The following is an 18627-nucleotide window of genomic DNA, read 5'->3' as shown; positions in this document are numbered from 1 at the left end:
TTTTGAAAAATGACCACATCAGAAACTGTTAAAAATCAAAAGACGTCTACATCGAATGAAGGCTGAAACGTTTTCATTGAATAAATGAACTATTCAAAGGATTTATCAGATTACTGGTGTCACTGCAATGTGTGAATTACCCACTAGAACTTTTCTGTTATATTTCGTTTTACACGTTCTCTTTACACTATGACCTTCCATCAAATTCCACCAAATTTTTTGAAAAATTGACTGAAAACATCCATCAGATTGAAAGCTCCCGAAGAAAGGCAAAAAGTGTTATAACACACTGGATCTTTTTTTAATTTTGTTAACGCATTTTTCCAAAACTTGGACATACTTCGTGTGACGAGTCCTGTTTCTCAGCTTGAAGCACTATTTTTAATGACTAGACATTGCACTTCGTTTCTAGCAGAAACCTAATTTTTGATCTATTTGAACTTAATAAAGTGTTTCGTTTATTTATATCTCAATTTGCGAGAAAAAACTTTTATAATCCAATCATAAATAGATTATATCTCTACACTCATTCTTATGAGGAGCTGGATCATTTAGTTCCCGTTCTATCTTTTTCATGCGTTTCAAGCACTTTTTTTCTAAATAGCATTGGTTTCTTAGATGTTGCTCTTGTGAAAATTTAATAGAAACATTATATTTTCATTAAAACGTGACGGTATAGACCTTTTAATGTATTTCTCCTCTTATTTCACACTATTTCAAACTAAGTTTAAAAATCAATCCCCTTTTTGGTTTTTTCTTTCCGTGCCTTCAAATCAAACACATTATTGGTAAAATATGACTGGATAAGCGACTGCTAAACATGGAGACCTTAGTTGAAGACATGTCCGTTCATCGGCAATTTCACACTTGTATGAACTTTCTTTGTGAGGAGCCGAGAGAAATACGTTGGTGTCGAAGAGAGACAGGTTCCTTCAAATGTTATGAGATTGCCGATAAACTTGGATCCATTGGATTATTATAATGGTATATAACCGTTTTCCGCTTCAATCACCAAGTTTGTATAAGGAATTCAAAGAGTTTGTCGGCGTGAACGTTTTAAATTCAAATCACAAAAAAACTGTCGGAAAAACAGTGTCACAGTAGGTTTCATTCAAATCCGGAGAGATGGTAACCAAGATCAGTCCATAAACCTAATTTACAACACTTGTGTTGCACACGCCTGTTCTGTTTCTTCAAGTACAACAGTGTCCCAGAAGGTTTACGGTCTCACCATGGAGATTGCTAATGAATTTATGATAGGTGGTTGCACCAGTTGTGTAATCAAATGTTTTTTGGCACAACTGAAAAATTCGAAATAAAAATTAAACGATTTCCAAGTTTGAGTATTCCAATACTGACACCTACCCAGTTGAGTTCACACTGTTAGAATTTGTTGTCTTTCTCATTTTTTTTTTCAAAAATCATTCTTCGCTTTCTCCCCTGTTTCACACACCCCATTGTTTTATCATTCGATTAGGCCATCTTCTCAAAACAGAATTTTATGGTTGTTTCAAATTGACGTTCTCCCTACATTCTCCACCAGCTCACACTTTATTTTGTATTTAACAGGTCATCCATGTTCATCTAGCCAGATGATTCGTTATGTTGATGAGATAAGAACATACGTCTTTAATTTTTGTATTTTATTGTATTCTGACGCAATGGAATTAACAAATTCAGAAGTAAACAAAAGTGTGATGTTTGTAACTTTTGAGATTCTCATTCAGAAAAATTTTAGTCAGATTCTGGCAACATCTCTAACTTTCACTTTGTAGTTATCATTTGACACACCTAGCCAATAAAAAATGACAAATTTCTGATCAACTTCTAGGTATAATATGAGCAGAATCTGTGATGAAAAACTTCCCGTTAACACTTTAAACCATTATTTTTAGTTTTCTGATTTCCAGCGTTCTTGTCTGTTCATTTTTAATCTCATGTGTATTGGAGGAGTGTTTCTATTACACTAATCTTCTCTCAAACCAAAAAATATGTCTGATCCTAATTATCCGTTCTTAGAAAAATGGCGATGCGTATGAACACTTTTTGAAAATCGGAACAATTTGATGATCCATTGATAACACCTAGATATTCAATAAAAAAAACAGGAAGTTAATTTTGAAGATTCCTTGTTTTTCTGTTTTAAATGGATATAAATTATTAGAATATGCGACCATCGGTAAACCTAAAGTTTTGGTCGTGTATTTCACTGTACTTGATTTCAATTCAGTACAAAAAAATCTAATGAAAACATGAAAAGACAAATAAGTCGCGAATTTGTTACGCCCACGAAATACACACTTCTACAAGTTATCCGTAAACAATTTTTGGAGTTAGATATCAAAGATAACTTTTCTCTGACAGTTTGACCACGATAACACAGGAATCTTAAAATAAAATGTGAATTCATAATTAATATGCTTGTTTTGAAATTGACCAACCTACTAACTCACGTTGGAATGAATTCAACTCATATCCGTAATCTTCCCATAGCCATTGTCGTTCAACATATTGATCCGACTCTTAGGACCACCTGCTCAGTGTCAAAAAACAGTGTCAGTTCACCTTTTGTCAAAAATAGTGTCATTCCACCTTTCGGATTACAAGATAATCGTAGAACAATGAGTATTGAAGAGTCACTTTGTTCAATAATATGACGAGCCAGTGAATCTGTCAATCAACCGAGTTGTTGCGAAGTAACTCATCCGGCAACCGCAGCTTTTAACACAATCTTTTCATTTTTTTTCCGTTTCCAGACCCTAACTTTCGAAACCTCATCCCTTTCATTTTACGAATTCCAGACATATGTTCTCAACACTTTCAAAAAAGTTTTCCATTATGTAAAAGTGCATGTGTTTATATTCCTGTCGATAGTAGTGAATCATAATCCATACACAATAGATTCTTGGTAATGAGTACTTTTGGGATAGAATTTGAGATTGATTGGTAGCTTGAAAACTCTGGTTCTGTTAGCAAAAGTTTCTATTGGAAACAGCCAACAAGTGCATATTTACTTTCATTGCAATGTTTTCGAATTTTGATTTTTGTTCTTGACAAGTTACCTGTATATTAATTTTAGGCTATTTCAGTACCATTCCTTTTTGTCTGATTCTTCTATCCTAGAAAAGGCGTTTACTATATTTAACGTAGCATCAAATGAACAGTTTCAAACAATATTAGTAGTTTCCTTCAAAATTTCGAAATTTTTCTTTTTGATCAACTGATCAAATGATAAAAACTTAAACTGAAAATGTCACATGCTAATCAGACGTTCGAAAAATGTGTTCAGACAGACGATGATTTAATTCCTAGACATGTCCAAAATGAACACTTCCAAGATTAGCCTTGATGAACATGGGCGCTCATATTACTTTCATTTTCGCACCTGTGCTGCTCGATACCGATACCTTCAATATAGTTCCGCATTTCATTTCTTTCTAAGGTGTTCGGAGGTCATGACGGCATCCTCTTTCATCTCGGCCCTTCTTTCTCTTTTCCTCTACCATACAAACCCCGCCTTCCGACCCGCCGCGTTGGTTCGCCCCTCCCCCTAAGACTCCATCACTTTGTCGTGTCGTTGTTTCCATACCAAATCGCTTCAGTATACCAACTTGATAAAATCTCAGCTTATCTATCATGGCCGGATTCTCTATTTTGGATCTTTGCCCGGATCTCGTAGACAATGCTATCAAAATCGAGCCCAACTTTCTTTCAATGCAATCATCAACTGTTCAACTCTCTCCTAAAGGTATGTCGCATGTTTTCTTTTTTTATTATGTGTTTCTGTCCTTTTCAACAAAATACTGAAGTGTATGTCTCCTATTTTCGAAAAAAAAATCCCTGTAGGCATATTTGTTCATAATCCTAGACAAAGTAGTCCATTATCTTCTTCCAAAATCTTCCAGAGAAGTTCATCAAGAAGATTAGAGACAAAAATAGTTTTGCTAAGAATTGGTATTATGTTTTATGAATTAATCTGTGTTATTTATAGTTTTATTATTCGATAAGGGCATAGAGATAAGATAGACAATCGATTTAGTCTAATGAATTACCAGATTAGTTTTGAATCTTATTAACCATTTCTCAGCTATAACATGTCCACAAGGAGAACATTTCGGTTTTAGATATCCAGTTTCTGACTCTCAGAACATTTTCGACGCCTAGGCGCTACCGTAATACCAGAAGGACACTCTCTCTCTCTTCGCACCGATTACCATTTGGAAAGCGCGGCGACTCTTGTTATTATTATTATTATTATTATCTGTTAAACATGCACCTTGCATATATGCTTCAGCTTACGGTAGTCGGTGTTTGTTAGAGTCACCGACCGCACTTGTTGTCGTCGTTGATTGATGTTTGCCATCGTTCTCGTTTTTCGTATCAACCCCTATGCTTGAATCCTCTCCCGCCCCGGCGTTTACACTATCTCCGACTCACCTAAAATGACAGTAGAGACGCGGCGGCCAGCTGTCATGTTGTTGCGGATTTGTAAACCCCCAGCTCGTCAAAACTCATAATCTATTTGTTGCACCACATGCTGCTTCCTACCGTAATCCTTCTTTCTTCTTCAGATATCAGTGACCCGTGCACATCAATTGACAATACTGACACCATGTCCAATCCAGCAAATGATAACAGCGATTATCTTCTTGACGAGAGTGTGGATGACGGAAGATCGGAGAGCACGTCAAGCAAGGATTCAAAGTCGCCATGCTCAAATGCTTCCGATGACAAGAAACCAAGTTCACCAAATGACAAACCACCATTCTCCTACAATGCTCTCATCATGATGGCTATCAAAAACAGTCCGGAAAAACGTCTGACACTTGCTGGAATCTACGAATACATCCTCACCAACTATCCATTCTACAGGGATAACAAACAAGGATGGCAGAATTCCATTCGTCATAATCTTTCCCTCAACAAGTGCTTCGTCAAGGTTCCCAGAAACTTCGATGATCCAGGAAAAGGTAACTTTATTGTAATAAATCATAATCCTAATTGTTTTCAGGAAACTACTGGATGTTGGATGCCACTTGTGAAGATGAGGTCTTTATAGGAGGTGCCACTGGAAAACTCCGTCGACGTCCATCGACATTGTCTCGTGCTCGAATGGACGCTTACAAGCAATACGGTGCGGCTGCAGCCAATCTCTTCCCGTATTTCAACTCTGGACTCCCTCAACTTCCACGAACACCTTATATGACTACACCACCATCTGCATTCCTACCTCGTCAAATGATGCCTATGCCGACACTCGGTCCAGTCTTTGCTCAACCAGAGCTCATCCAAATGTATCTCAACCAACAGCAAAGTTTATTCGCCAAACTACAGTAATCCCGTAGATTTCCCTCCCCTCTCATTACCTTGTTAGTTTGTGTCCATTTTAATAGTTCGGTGAGCTCTGATTTCTGTCTTAACTTATTTTGACCCTTTTTTCCCCTCGAAGATGAATGCTACAAATTTGAAAGCATGTTGCGATGATTAGTTATTCCATAAGTTGAACGGGTAGTAGATTTGTAATACATCTACCGTTATCCATCCCTAAATATTGTCTTCCCTTTGTCCTCCTGAGCTTCTCTCTTCCCCAAAATCCCATTTTTGACACAAAGTGTCGTATTCCATAATCGTGATCTGTGTTTGTTGCTTTATTACTTGTTTCCCATTCCACGCTTATAACACTTTGTTCTTATTCTTGTCGTCATAATGTTTCCATAATAAATTGCCTTTAGTCATTTGACTCCTTATCGTCGATTATTTCCGTTAGGTACAAATGACATAACCGAACTGTTCAATTTGGCTTGCTATTCGAGACGTCAGGACAACAAGCAGATGGGGGATCCCATTTTTGTTTTGAAATGCCGACGGTGGGAGTTATTCTGATTTTATCTCATGAGTAATAATTGGGTGGTATCGGATTACTGTAAAAAATTGAATACAGGTGTATCGATAAAATTCAGAATGCCGTGAGCTGTCTTTTAGTGTTGTAAAATGCAGAGCTCCTAGTCGGGTCACCCCACATTGGCCTTTCAAAAATGTTTATAATCTACCGGTATCAAGTTTCTTTCTATCTTCCCGAACGTTTACTACATGTTAAGAACTCCCGACACCACTTGCCTCGCCTGATGAAAAACGTCTACTGTTACTATAATATAAACTTTTTTCCCCTCTTCCTATACTCCGCTAGAGGAGACCTGCGCAGTGGTATTCAAATTTCAGGTGGTGGACCGACAGTGGATAAGCAACAACATCTGTGTGGCATATCAAGTTGACATTCTTTTGGAAGCATCGGCGACCTCAAAAACGAGGATCAGAATTGGTGTAAGAATCGGAAGCTGATTGACTCCAGCTTGGTGATTGGAGGGGCTGTCGGTGGGTGATGATGACGACAGCAGGTGTTCCGTTCTGCCAGTCAACCGCAGAGGGCCAATAAACCTGTGAGCAGCTAAGAGATGATACAAATTTACAATGATCGATGAGCCAGTGGTCCATCATTGTGGCATATTTATGATTTTGGCACTTGTTTGTGGACCGGAAATCCAAAGATTGAGGGGTCTGTGTATGTTTACCTCATTTTCTTCTCCTCAATTCTTCCATTTATGTTTATTTTGAAATTGAGACCCCATCATCATTCCAATGACTTTTGTTATGAAATTAAAAGGATTAATGATGTGTCAGACAAATAACATGAGTTTACAATTGCTCCCAAGTTTTGTGGAATGTGAGGAATGTGGGTTACATAGAACTTGTCATAATTTCAGCGAGGGTTCTCGATTAATTGTTGTGTAGTGTGTTCTTATATGTCGACACGGAGGTACAAACACAAGTGGATGACCCTCATACCGTATGGGAGACGAGCAGATGGAGAGTTGTGTAATAGAACAAGACGTTCTCCTCTCAAAACGATAAATCCTTTCATTACTGTATTGTTTGGAAAAATTGTCTAAACATCTAAGCCAATGGTAATTATCGAATCACGTCACAAGTGGCAAACTGTATTTTTGACGCTCTAAAACGGGCTGGATAGTGGAAAAATACAACTTTCAATCCTACTCCAAGATACCGTATTAGAAATAGAACCTTGCCGTTGGGAAACATGACAATTTCTATGATGACTACTTATGTCAACATGTCACTTTTTGCAGGTGCCCAAGCCTCCTGTTCCGGTACACATCTCCAAACACCATTTTGTTATAGATTATCCTATCAAATTAATCCTAATCCTTCAAAACTGAACAATAAAACCGTTGCCTTATTTCCTTCCGTGACCAAGTGGCATTAAAGACACTGTATTACACTGACATTGAAGAGTTCAAAAGGGCAGAGTGGGTATCTATTCCCAACTGTCCAGCAGATGATCATTACGAAATTAGGATGGGGAAGAGGGTATATAATTATTATGTTTGCTACTCCAAAATTGAACAACACATGAACAGCTTTATCGGCTTATTCCGATATGCTCGTTTTCTGTTCCTTCGAGTAATTAGCACTTGCTAGCCGATATTATGTTAGAATTGTTATTATAGAGGGTGTGAGTCGCACGGGTCTCCTCAAAAACGTGTCAATTTTTGAAACAAAAAAGAGAAAGGTTAACAGAGACAGATGAAATATACCGACTTGTTTGAAGAAACAACTTCAAGAGAATCGGTTACCATAGGTAGGTGTGAACGATTAACAGTAAGACGGCAACCTATAACGGTGCATGTGAAATCACAGATGTTGGCACATTGAACGATTGTAAATAATCTGAATATGGGGCAACACGCAGAGTAGTGAGAAGGCTGGGGATTTTTCAAACAAAATATACTACAAGATTCTATTTCTGTGCTTTTTTTTTCTGAATTCACAGAACCCGCAATAGTATGGAACATAGGAGAGAATATTTCCACTATCCCTCTTTTCTCACCTAATATCCTTAAACCAAAAAACAAACTATCATAATCTCATAATTACTTTCTATGTTAACATTGTTTATTCAGATGAGCCGAAAAGGATATACCTGGGTATCGGGTTCATTCAGTGAGAATTGCGCAAACTCAAACGATATATTGGTTACTGTCGGCAGAAAGCGGCAAGAGTCAAAGGGGTCGGCTCGCGGCAGTTCACTGAAGTCGGGAGGCGGACGGACTTTCTTTTGATATAGTCAGTGCCTTTAGCTACTTTGATACAAAGAACAAGAATTCTTCCATGAGAAGGATAGGTGTGTAACCAAAGGATAAAAAGGGATTTTCAGGTTGCGTAGGATGTTCTTCTTCTTGATTGTCGGCTTGATTCTTTGGCATGGTTTCAAGTGCGTTGCGTGAACTTTTGACATCTGTTCATATTGTTATTTTTCTTGTCCTAACCTTTCATTAGAATTACCACCTCGTCATCGGGAGGGGTTTGTGGCTAAACCATCTGAAGACTATATCGGCGATACAGCACATAATTAGTTCACACTTAAACACCAATATTGTGTCGGCGGAACGTCTGTATAGTCGCAGCGGGGGTTCCAGTCTTTCTTTTTTACCGCACGCACACACATCTGCTCCATCGAGTCATCCACATCAGAAGAGATATCCGTATAGATTGGTTTCATGTTCTAAGGAAAAGGAAGGGGACGTATCGAAGTGTTTGTTGTGTATGAGCCAGCTGTTTTGGTTCCAGAGCGTGGGTGTTTCTGAGGCGGCCCCCTCCGGCTGCCATCTTCCCGACGCGCCAGGAAGCATCAGTCGAGACAAAGCACTGCAATGCCGTCCGACGTGGCTTTCAGAGCCCGTAATCCGGTATGCTTGCCGAGATCCAGATCGGTCGAGCGATTTGGAACTGTTGGAACTCTTACCAGGTACGTGGAAGTGTGTCATAAACTTGTGGAACTCAAGGCCTATAGCTGATATTTGAGGGTAACTTTAGTCAATTCATTTGTTAAAATGAAAAATGACCTGTTTCGATATTTTAACAGAACTTTTAGCTTTCATGGATCTTTCAACTAGAATACTTATTTATTTAAACAGGATTTGAGTGATACTTCTATGACAGTACAGAAGAATTATTTTGATAGTTATGAAGACCGGGTTCTCAAATAATAGTTAGCCACCTTTCATATAAATCATTCCTGCTTCTATAAGTTTCTACATCTTTTCCAGTTATGGATGCATCCAGTATTAAATTTCATTGACTGTGTTTTTTTTTCAAAAACAGGTGTTTCCTAACAGTTTTTTGAAAATCATTTCCAAATAATTTCAATATTTTATTTCAGAGTTACATCCGTTCCAAATCTCTCCACCTTCCGTGTTGGATCAAACTATCGTCCATCGACTCTCCACAAGTACCGTAGAGACTACGACTCGGTAAGTATTGTTCCTTGTCCATACGCCTCTCGTTTTTTTTATTGGCAATATGGAAGACGCAAATTTGATCTCGGCATCTTCATTTTTCTCCCAGTTTTTTTGTCAATTTCTGAGAAGAGATAGAAAAGTGTTGGCATCCTTCTGAAAAGTGTAATGTCCGTTGCAATTGTCGTCTCTTCCTTGCTTCTTTATCCACCTGGTTTTTGACGCTTGACGCTCTTTCTGACAACAAACAAAACAAAACTGAGAGATAGAATCGATCAACAAGAAATTGCTTCTTTTTTTTCAGTTGGATGACGCAGCCATCGATCGTTACACCTTCTACACTCCATTCTACTGGCAAACTTATCGTTTTGCTGCTCGTCGTCAACTTTATGTTGACCCAATCCCACACAGCTTGGGACACGAGTACGCTCCATTCTGGTCCAGATACAAGTGGTACACTGATTGGCTCAACCCAACTTACTGGAGACGTTACCGTGACCCGAACTACGACAGACCTCTCTGGAACAGCTGGAGACCATGGCAATACGATACGTAAGGAACAATTTTTATACTGACGTTATAGTATGTAAATGCTTATTTTTCAGCAAAAACGTGAAGACTGCCATCGACTTGTACAGAAACGGATGCATTGATTTCAAGACTTTGGATAAGAAATGGATCGAGCCAACTGCTTTGGGACGTCGTGGAAAGGATTGGTCCGACGTTTACCTTCCAGCTGGTACGTTCTCTTTCATTCCGTGTTTTTCCATCTAACATCTTGTTTTTTCAGCTCGTTACGGAGCTCATCGCTACTTCTACTCGTTCTCTTAACTGCTGAGCAGTATTGAATCCCCTCTAACGAAACCCATCCAGAACGACCGTCTATTTTTGTCTGAATTTTGCTTTTCATACTTATTTTTCTGAATAACCTTTTTTGTATACTGTGATGAAAATCTATTCATTGCTTTATTGGAAGTAAATAATAATGAAAGTCATCAAATATTAGTAAAGACTCGAAAATACCCATGAGAATGTAGCCCGTGGAATGCACACTCGCCCCGTTGTAATACTTTGGCTTAGTATTAATGGAGTAGTTTTTTCACTTTGTCGTTGACACCTTCCACTACACAATCATTCGTCTCGGTCTGGAAAATTCAAAATAAGAACTGATTGAAAGTCGGACAAAGTGCAAAACGACAATCAGTATAAGCTGTTTGTTATCACCTACCAGTTCCTCGATTCTGTTCAATTTCGGTTCTTGAATTTTCAGTTGGACGTGCATATCAACAGCAAGGTTTTTGACAGATTCTATACCCTGGTCGATTTGCATCAAGTTTCTCTCCAGCTCATCTTCAATTGTGTCACAAGTCAGCCTGCAAAAAAATTGAGTTTGATGTCAATGCCGGAAAACTGTTCTACAGATCAACAACTGCACGATTCAAAAATGTGTCTGACTATCAAAGATCACCAACCGTTTCATAAAGTCCCCCGTTGACTCTCTTCGTTTATTAGAGCTTCTGAACATGACGGTGTCTCTCTCTTCTTTTCGTCGCAAGTTCGGACTCGTCATTTTTCTGAAATAACTTGTTTCTATGCAACGAAACACTCCTTAAGGGTTGCTTACTCTAAAACTTCTTCTTTTATGATGTCACGCTCTCGTTTCCGAAAATATTTGAATGGAGCACTGAAAACAATCTTTTATTATTGTGTTGACTTGTGTCGAAAAAGTCAGTGACCAACCAAAGAATTCGAAAAATTCCACAGCCACAGTAATGTTCCATTGCGGTGATGTTATGGGAAACTACATTCAGGTCATCGATCACTTTGCTCAGGTTCGCTTCGATTCTGTCAAGCTGCTCTGGAATTTCATAGTTTATAGTAGACGCAGCGTCGACTCGGGAGTAGTTTTGATGATAAGAAACACAATAACGGAGTATGTCACGTCGAACTTTTGAACTTGAACTTACCATCTTGATCTTCGAGAGCTGCAGTGGTTTGCACAGCATCTACATTCATCTGGTCCAAATCTTTGATCATTTGTATACTGCTCTCTAGTGACTGAAATGAAAACTGTTAGTTCATGTGCTTGTAGAAGCCGCGTTCTGGTATCGATTGTTGAAAATATTACAATTAGCACTGAGGTTTCTAACATAAATGCTCCTGGAAAATATGAACCGAATAAGTTTCGTATGAAAGAAACTATATAAGCCGTCAAATTTTTCAGACTGAAATTTTTTCGTTAAGCATTATGAGAAACACTATGTCATTGGTACTTATGTTATTATGACACTTGCGTTTTTCATAGCAAATTTTTAAATTCATTCGAAATCCGTTCTACTTATTTAAATAGTCACTTCCTCATCTTGTAAAATTAGTGAAGTACTTATGGCTCCCAAAAATATTCTTCCTCTCGTTCAATGAAATTAATTAAAGATTGAGATGGAATATTTAATAAAAAAAACAATTGTTATGCTGCCATTTTCGAGGCCTCAATTATTCAAAGACTAGTCGATAGCGGAAAGAACAAAATATGATGTGATGTGATTTTTGTTCTACTTACTTGAACATTCAATTTAGCAATCTCGGCATCTAAGTCTACCATTTTCAGTTTTATCCTTTTTTGCACTGTCTCCTCAGTTGGTAAAACAACCGGTGCCGGCACTCTGGAAGCACTAGAATTGGAACGTTACTCAACGAAACATCAGAAAACTCACGATTCTATAGTTTTTCTTGCCATTGCTCAAAATTCCTCAGTTTTTGGAAAAGTGATGAAACACTGAGAATACGGAAACAAAATCAATAAAAGATGAAAATGACGGTCGATGTTATCACAGTTTTTTCTGACTCTTATCGGAAATGAACTCCATTAATGAATTCCGATTGTGTCCTCCTGCTCTCTTCAAGTGACGCAGAGATTGACACAGAGCAGTTATCAATTTCGACAGAATACGGAAAACTCTAGAATTGTTTCTTCAATTTTACACTCTATCTGTGATCGAATTGACCTGCATGTGTGTTTTGTAACATACTCTTCACTCGTCATTTTTCATTTCATGACTTTGTTAAAGTGCACGTTGTGCCCACTAGAAGATCAGCTGATTTTCTGATTATTGCTAATCCTGTTAAGAAAAAGACCTTTCAAGCACCGGATATGCGATTGGTCAGGATAAAGCTTGTTTTCCGGAAAGAAGAACAAAACAAGTTTGGAGAGCGGAAAAACTTTCATATCTTCTCAAATTCTCTTCATAATTGCCAATTAGTGCATGTTTCAGATGTTTTCATGTAATCCGCCCACTTTTTTTGTTCACAACACTTTATTAGCTAAAAGATCATGTTATTTCTCATACACAAGGTTTTATTCAAGAGAAACGTGATGGGATGGGTGGAATGGAATTCACAGTCAATATAAAGAGTGTCATAAGGATTTGGGACTAGAGCGAAAAAAAGCAAACGAGATGAGGTATTCTGAATCAATGCTGATTGATGCTCAACGACGTCCCAGCCCGACAAAGTAGTTCCGCGCATCCAAGTTGTACCCGACAGTCTGTAATTTACAAAGTTAAAAACAAATACTCTATAATGCCACATTTGAACTCACACTTCTCTTTCCGAAGCTCATCCGGAAGCTGTTTGGATCAAGATTGACTCGTTTCCCGAATGACATGCGGAAGGCATTTGCATCCATCCGTTTTTGTTCTGGAGATGAGTACTCCTCATCGGTTTCCTCAACTTGATCGTCGGCTGGTGGAAATGCCTAAAAAAGAACAACTAGACACCAGCACTAATTAGGCGGAGACGACTACATACCGAGCGTTTGCCAAACGACATGCGGAAGGCGTTGGCGTCCATACGCTTCATCTCTTCAAATTTGGAGTCGTCGTAGAGCTCATCAGAAGCCACCACCTCTTCCTGACTTTTCTTCTGCTCGGCTGATCGTTTTCCGAATGACATTCTGAAGGCGTTCGGGTCCATTCTCTTGATCTCCTGTGGAGCCGACACCTAAAATGATAAATGTTAAAGATATCAAAAAGATGTGAAAACTTACGCTTCTCTTTCCAAATGACATGCGGAAGGCATTGGCATCCATGCGTTTTGGTAGAAAGTCCGCATGGGATACGATGACTCCCGCGAGAAGGCAGGCCAGCACTAAAGTGGCTTTCATCGTTGCCTCAAGTTGATGTCTGTAAGACGACAGAATAAGAATGACTCGAAAAGTCGGGGAAATTTGAATGCGAATTTGGAAGGGGCGTGGCTTACGAGTGAACTTGGAAGAGCTTGAAATATGGTCTATCCCGGAGGAAAAGGGGGAGGAGAAAAAGTGGGCTGGACTTTTGAGAGGAGACCAAAAAAAGAACGGGCCGTTGGGAAATATAAGAAAAGTTGAACTACGGTTTCTTGTCTGTCAAATGGGAATGGGACAGAGGAAATAGTTTTTTGCAGTTAGTCGTTCATAGAAAATGAGCCAAATGGGAAAAGATACTCTAAACGGAAAAGAACGACATCATGCACTTCCTGAAAAGTGGAAAGATATGAGGATTTTCTGTGAAATGACGAGATGGAAACTGAACTGGTTACAGTATGAAACCTTACATTCCGATTTTTAATATCACCAGGAATAGATGGAAAATTAATTTTATTTCCTAGAAGTAATCAAAAGTAATGCTCAAACTAGCACATTCACACAAGTGATATGTGATTGGATTGGAAGAAACCGAAAGATTGGGTATTAAAAGTTGTTGGTAGGTTTTCAAAATTATTCCCAACATGAAAACAGGATTAAGTTGTGTCGAGGGTACTGGTGTTTGATATTCTATACCTTGAAAAATTCCTGGTATTGGATGTTTCGAAACTAAGTTGCTAGTGTCATCTGGATGTCATAAAAACAAAAATGTGTGCTAGCCGGAAATGAATATGAATGAGGCTGAAACATTGTTTTAACGAGAAAATATTTGTCGGGACTCGCTGAATTCTGAATTTCGGCGTTCGTCTCCAAGAGATATGCTAATATATCCAAATGACTTTTCATGGCCTTTTGTCTGTTTTTTTTCTAGATTATCCAGTCGGGAACAGAAATACAAAAGAACAGAACAACCGAAAGAGTGGGTGTCTGTGACGTGTTTTTTCGGGATTTGAAAAGAAGAAAAAAAGTAAGACAAATTCACAAAATATATAACGAGCAATTCACAGTCAGCATTTTTAAAGATTATAACATTGTTCATCAGAAAGAATAGTGACTAAATGAGTCAGTTGGTGTAGTAGTAGCAGTAGTAGCATTGCTAAGCCGGATTGTAATTAGAAATGCTGACTTGGCCACTGTGATCATTCACAATTTTTGAAGTCTTGAGAATACTCATACATAGGTGGGTAGATGTGTAACTAATTAGAGTTTTCTCTCAGAAATGTGGTTTTCACGGGGACCACTTCCGTCTAATAATTATGGCAACTCATTTTCTTCCGGGATTGGATGAGACTATTCTTTGAAATGTCCTTAAGCAGCGCAAGATCACGTATTTTTCATGTATTTTGATGCATTGAAAATAACAAATTGGAGGGGAGAAAACTGTATCAGGTGACATAAAAAATATAATATAGCAATACAATTTCCTGATTCTTTTATTCAACAATATTATTAAATGGAACGTCTAATGAAATAGTTAAGGGATGTGAGAAAATTGAGTCAGTGTCCAGGGGGTTTGAAAAAACAACCGGTTAGTTAAAAAGTAGACGAATCCAATTTTTCTTCGACAAACTCAAAAAATAATGAAGATTTCTGTTTGAAAAGTGTCACGAGACCTAGCTTATCACTCAGCTACCGTCGCTTATCTGAATGAGTCAGGAACCCAGAATTGTAGCAATCTGATTATTATGAAAACAAAAAGTAAATGAATGTAATTGGATTGTGTTCCGCTACAATCAAACACACCCATTGACAATATGTGAGTGATGAATTATAAAACGACTTTGAGAAATCTTTGAATAATGAAAGGGAGGGGCCATAAGGTTTTTGAGGATTATTCAACATGCCTAATCCAATGAGGTGTCCTTTGGCAGCGGCAACTCGGGCTATCGGATCAAATGACGAGTGAGTCAAAAAATTGGCTAATGAGGAATAAGAAAACATCAGAAATGAAGGAGGGGAAAATGAGAGGATGGCACTTTGTGAATAAAACAGAATGAGACAGAAAAGAATGATGAGTTAATCTTTATATGTGCTTGATCTGCTAATTGTTAAATATCCAAAAGATCTGGAATCTCGCCTAGACAGAACTCGTCATTTTCTTGCCGAGTGAGAAACTAGATGATAGGTTCCAAAACTTGCGAATCCGAAGTGTCAAAAACAGAGTTTTTGAGCACTAACAGGAAGAACGAAAACCACATTGTTATTATAGGTGTCAAAGTCCAACAGCTACTAGGATGAGCAGCAAAAAAAGAAGTGTCCTCGTGACTGATAGACACCTCCCGGTTTTTTGAATGGACGTGATGAGCGAGTAAAAGAGTTAGTCGAGTGAAAAAGGTTGGAGAATGCAAAGAGCACAAACTAGGAGCTCTAATCCTGCAATGGGCATATACTCGTTTTCTAATGGAACTGAAAGGAAGTTCAACAAATGACGTGATAATTGAAAAATTGAAGCCTTTATCAATGAATCCTCGGAGAAAAGGCGCTGATTGGAATGTAGCACCAACATAAAATTTAGTCGAGATATTTCACAAAATCACGTTGATTAGTCATGAGTGCAGAATTTTGAGTTTGAAAATCAGACGGGGATCTGCTCAATGATATTTGAATCGTGGGAAACATCAAATGCATGATAAAGTGTCAATGTGAAGGACTGGGTTCAATATCTAGAGGACACTGGTAATTGCGTTCAGACATTGAAAATGCATTTATTGAGCTCTTAGTCATCAAATAATCATGTTCAGAACTGAAATTGACGCTGTGGATCGGAATTTTCCCATAACCAGGAAACTGGTGCAAAAAACCTCAAACTATGAAAAAGTGCATAGTTAGTGGTGCAAAAAACCTCAAACTATGAAAAAGTGCATAGTTAGAAAATATAATAAGATTGTCGCCTGCAAAACATGATTAACGGAAAACCAGTTCATGAGATGACGAGTGTTTTTCATTGGGTGACCATCTGAATTAGACAGATGGACCTTTGGAAGCTCCCTCCCTCTTCCGTCTGACTTTTTTCGTCTCATTTTTCTTTTTCTGGCTGACGTTGTTTCAAAACAATACAGACCTCTTTTTAGAAGTCGTAAAAAAGAAGAGAGCTCATCTTTTGAGAATAGGATACATTTAGGAAATTAGTTTTTGGCTCCTTTTTTGGAAGTTAGGAATGAAAGAAGACATGATGAGGAAGTGCGAAAGTTCGAAATGCGCTACTTTTGGGTTCAAAAGGAGCAGTAGGAGTAGGTGGATGTGAGACCAGAAATACATAGAACTTGGTCTTAGAACAAAGGCAGGGAAGGGCAAGAATAAATAATTGCGTTATTCAAACATGGATTCATCTTGGTTCCTGTTTTTCTCATCCTATACTTCTTGAATCCATTTTTCATCGAGAGGGGTTTATAGAAAAGAGAACCACGGAAATCAGATCTGTGCTCGGATAGTTAGATAAAATAGTAGTCTGGCGAGACAATGATTTCATCCATTGTTACTCATATTCTCCTTAAACAAGGATCTGTCTAGTGATCGTTTCCTTTTGTAGGGAACAAGAAGTTCAGATCTTTGGGATCTTAAAAAAGAGTCTAATTGGAAAAAGGTAAACTTTGTTAACAGACCAATCCAAAAAAGAGAGTAGACAAGTTATTTTTGGGTTTAGATAATAGAAAAGAAAATTGGAACTTGAGAATCGGAAATGAAATCGCATTCCTTTCAATACTATTTTCAGCAGTGCTGTTCAATCTTTGTTTTTTGCAGGTGTACATTTTGTTCTATTTACCAAACAAGACTTCTTGAGAACAAAAATAAGTAATAGTAATTGATATCTAAGAATTTTGAAGTTTTTTGAAATCTTTTAGGCAAATGTTAAACTTTTTGAATGTCACCAAACATTCTTCAGACAGAAGTCACGAGGTTTCCAGCTTGCCTATAATCACAATTTTTCCACATACAATATTTTGTGTTTTCAACTAATTTGTATTGAAAATAAAGCTTGATAGCACATTTATTGTATTTGGTCTTTGGCAAATGACTGAGGTTCACGGGATTGTATTCTTAAATAAGAGGGTAAGGAAAAAACAATCCAATATTCAAGAAAGGCAGGGAATTTTAAAAAAGTTAACAACATATCAAGACGTCATCGACTGGAATAGTAAAAGACGAACCGGGAAGAAATGGGATACCCAAGTGTATCCGAAATCTTACCAACTTGTCAGTTTTGTTTTGATTTCTCGACATGTTTAGCATTGCGTGGGTTGCTCAGCGGAGGTCTCCGAATATCACAAGTATTCGGAGAAAAACTAACATTTTCATGCGCACTCCTAACTTTTCTGAAGTCTCATGTCAAAACATGGGGGTTTTCAATGAAATTCTCCAGCACTTTTAAAAATGAAAAAAAAAACAATAATTGAGTTTTGAAAATGCTATACTACAATAGGTGGGAAAACAGAAACCAGGATTCCAGAAAAAGCGTGCATTCAAATAAAATTTACTAACAGTTGTCACACTCCAAGTAATATTTTTAGATCAAAATATTTAGATTACTTTGATAGTTGAAAAACAATATTTCTAACAGAATATGTGGGAAACATAAATTTACTTATTTATTTCATCTAAGCATCGTACATTTTGATTGTTATAAAAACTTGAGAGCCACGTTTTATGTTCAAAATATCTTCAAAAATTGTTTGTTCTAACTTTTCCATCGCCTATAAAAGTATATGATACATCTCAATTCTCAGATTAGGCATTTCCCTTAACATTAAAACAGAAAATTCCGCCATAATCTACATTTCGAATTGACTATTCCAAAATTTTGCAAGTTTTTGCTTCCAGAAAATGGAGGTCCTTCCGGTTGCGTCGATGTGCCGGAACTGATTTCATTCAATGACACCCTATACTAGACAATGTTTCTTTTTGCTTTCTGACGTCACAGACATTGCAATAGATACCATTGTTTTTCTAATATTCACTATTTTCAGCCATGTCCTTAGACAAGTGCTGACTGACGAAAATATATGGTCTACTCCAGAAAGTATACATTGGAGAGGAAAAATATTTTAAAATAGATTGGACAAGATCTCAGAAGTACTTGACGTCAAGCTGGAGTATTCAAGAGGATTAGGAGGAGTAAATTCACATTTATCATGG

General features: G+C 37.7%; 4 protein-coding genes across 4 annotated transcripts; 2 read left to right on the top strand and 2 right to left on the bottom strand.

Annotated features, from left to right (window-relative positions):
• Positions 1 to 3636: 3636 nt before the first annotated feature.
• Positions 3637 to 5337, top strand: GCK72_024157 (uncharacterized protein; the record flags this gene model as incomplete). The annotated part of the gene is made up of 3 exons (XM_053735748.1): positions 3637 to 3748; positions 4572 to 4904; positions 5012 to 5337. The coding sequence occupies 3 exons, from the start codon at positions 3637 to 3639 to the stop codon at positions 5335 to 5337; spliced, it is 771 nt and encodes a 256-aa protein (XP_053579314.1).
• Positions 5338 to 8729: 3392 nt separating this feature from the next.
• Positions 8730 to 10145, top strand: GCK72_024156 (uncharacterized protein; the record flags this gene model as incomplete). The annotated part of the gene is made up of 5 exons (XM_003117515.1): positions 8730 to 8824; positions 9239 to 9329; positions 9619 to 9866; positions 9920 to 10053; positions 10105 to 10145. The coding sequence occupies 5 exons, from the start codon at positions 8730 to 8732 to the stop codon at positions 10143 to 10145; spliced, it is 609 nt and encodes a 202-aa protein (XP_003117563.1).
• Positions 10146 to 10396: 251 nt separating this feature from the next.
• On the bottom strand, positions 10397 to 12051 carry GCK72_024155 (uncharacterized protein; the record flags this gene model as incomplete). Its single annotated transcript, XM_053735747.1, has 8 exons — positions 10397 to 10459; positions 10543 to 10687; positions 10787 to 10888; positions 10939 to 10998; positions 11055 to 11172; positions 11282 to 11372; positions 11875 to 11986; positions 12029 to 12051. The coding sequence occupies 8 exons, from the start codon at positions 12049 to 12051 to the stop codon at positions 10397 to 10399; spliced, it is 714 nt and encodes a 237-aa protein (XP_053579313.1).
• Positions 12052 to 12801: 750 nt separating this feature from the next.
• Positions 12802 to 13476, bottom strand: GCK72_024154 (uncharacterized protein; the record flags this gene model as incomplete). The annotated part of the gene is made up of 4 exons (XM_003118305.2): positions 12802 to 12858; positions 12913 to 13068; positions 13122 to 13313; positions 13360 to 13476. 4 exons carry the CDS (start codon positions 13474 to 13476, stop codon positions 12802 to 12804), a joined length of 522 nt encoding a protein of 173 aa, XP_003118353.2.
• Positions 13477 to 18627: the final 5151 nt, after the last annotated feature.

Source organism: Caenorhabditis remanei, chromosome X (genome assembly GCF_010183535.1).
Source record: "Caenorhabditis remanei strain PX506 chromosome X, whole genome shotgun sequence".
Classification (NCBI taxonomy): domain Eukaryota; kingdom Metazoa; phylum Nematoda; class Chromadorea; order Rhabditida; family Rhabditidae; genus Caenorhabditis; species Caenorhabditis remanei.
The sequence above is the reverse complement of the archived record's forward strand: the minus strand, read 5'-3'. Positions and strand labels throughout refer to the sequence as shown.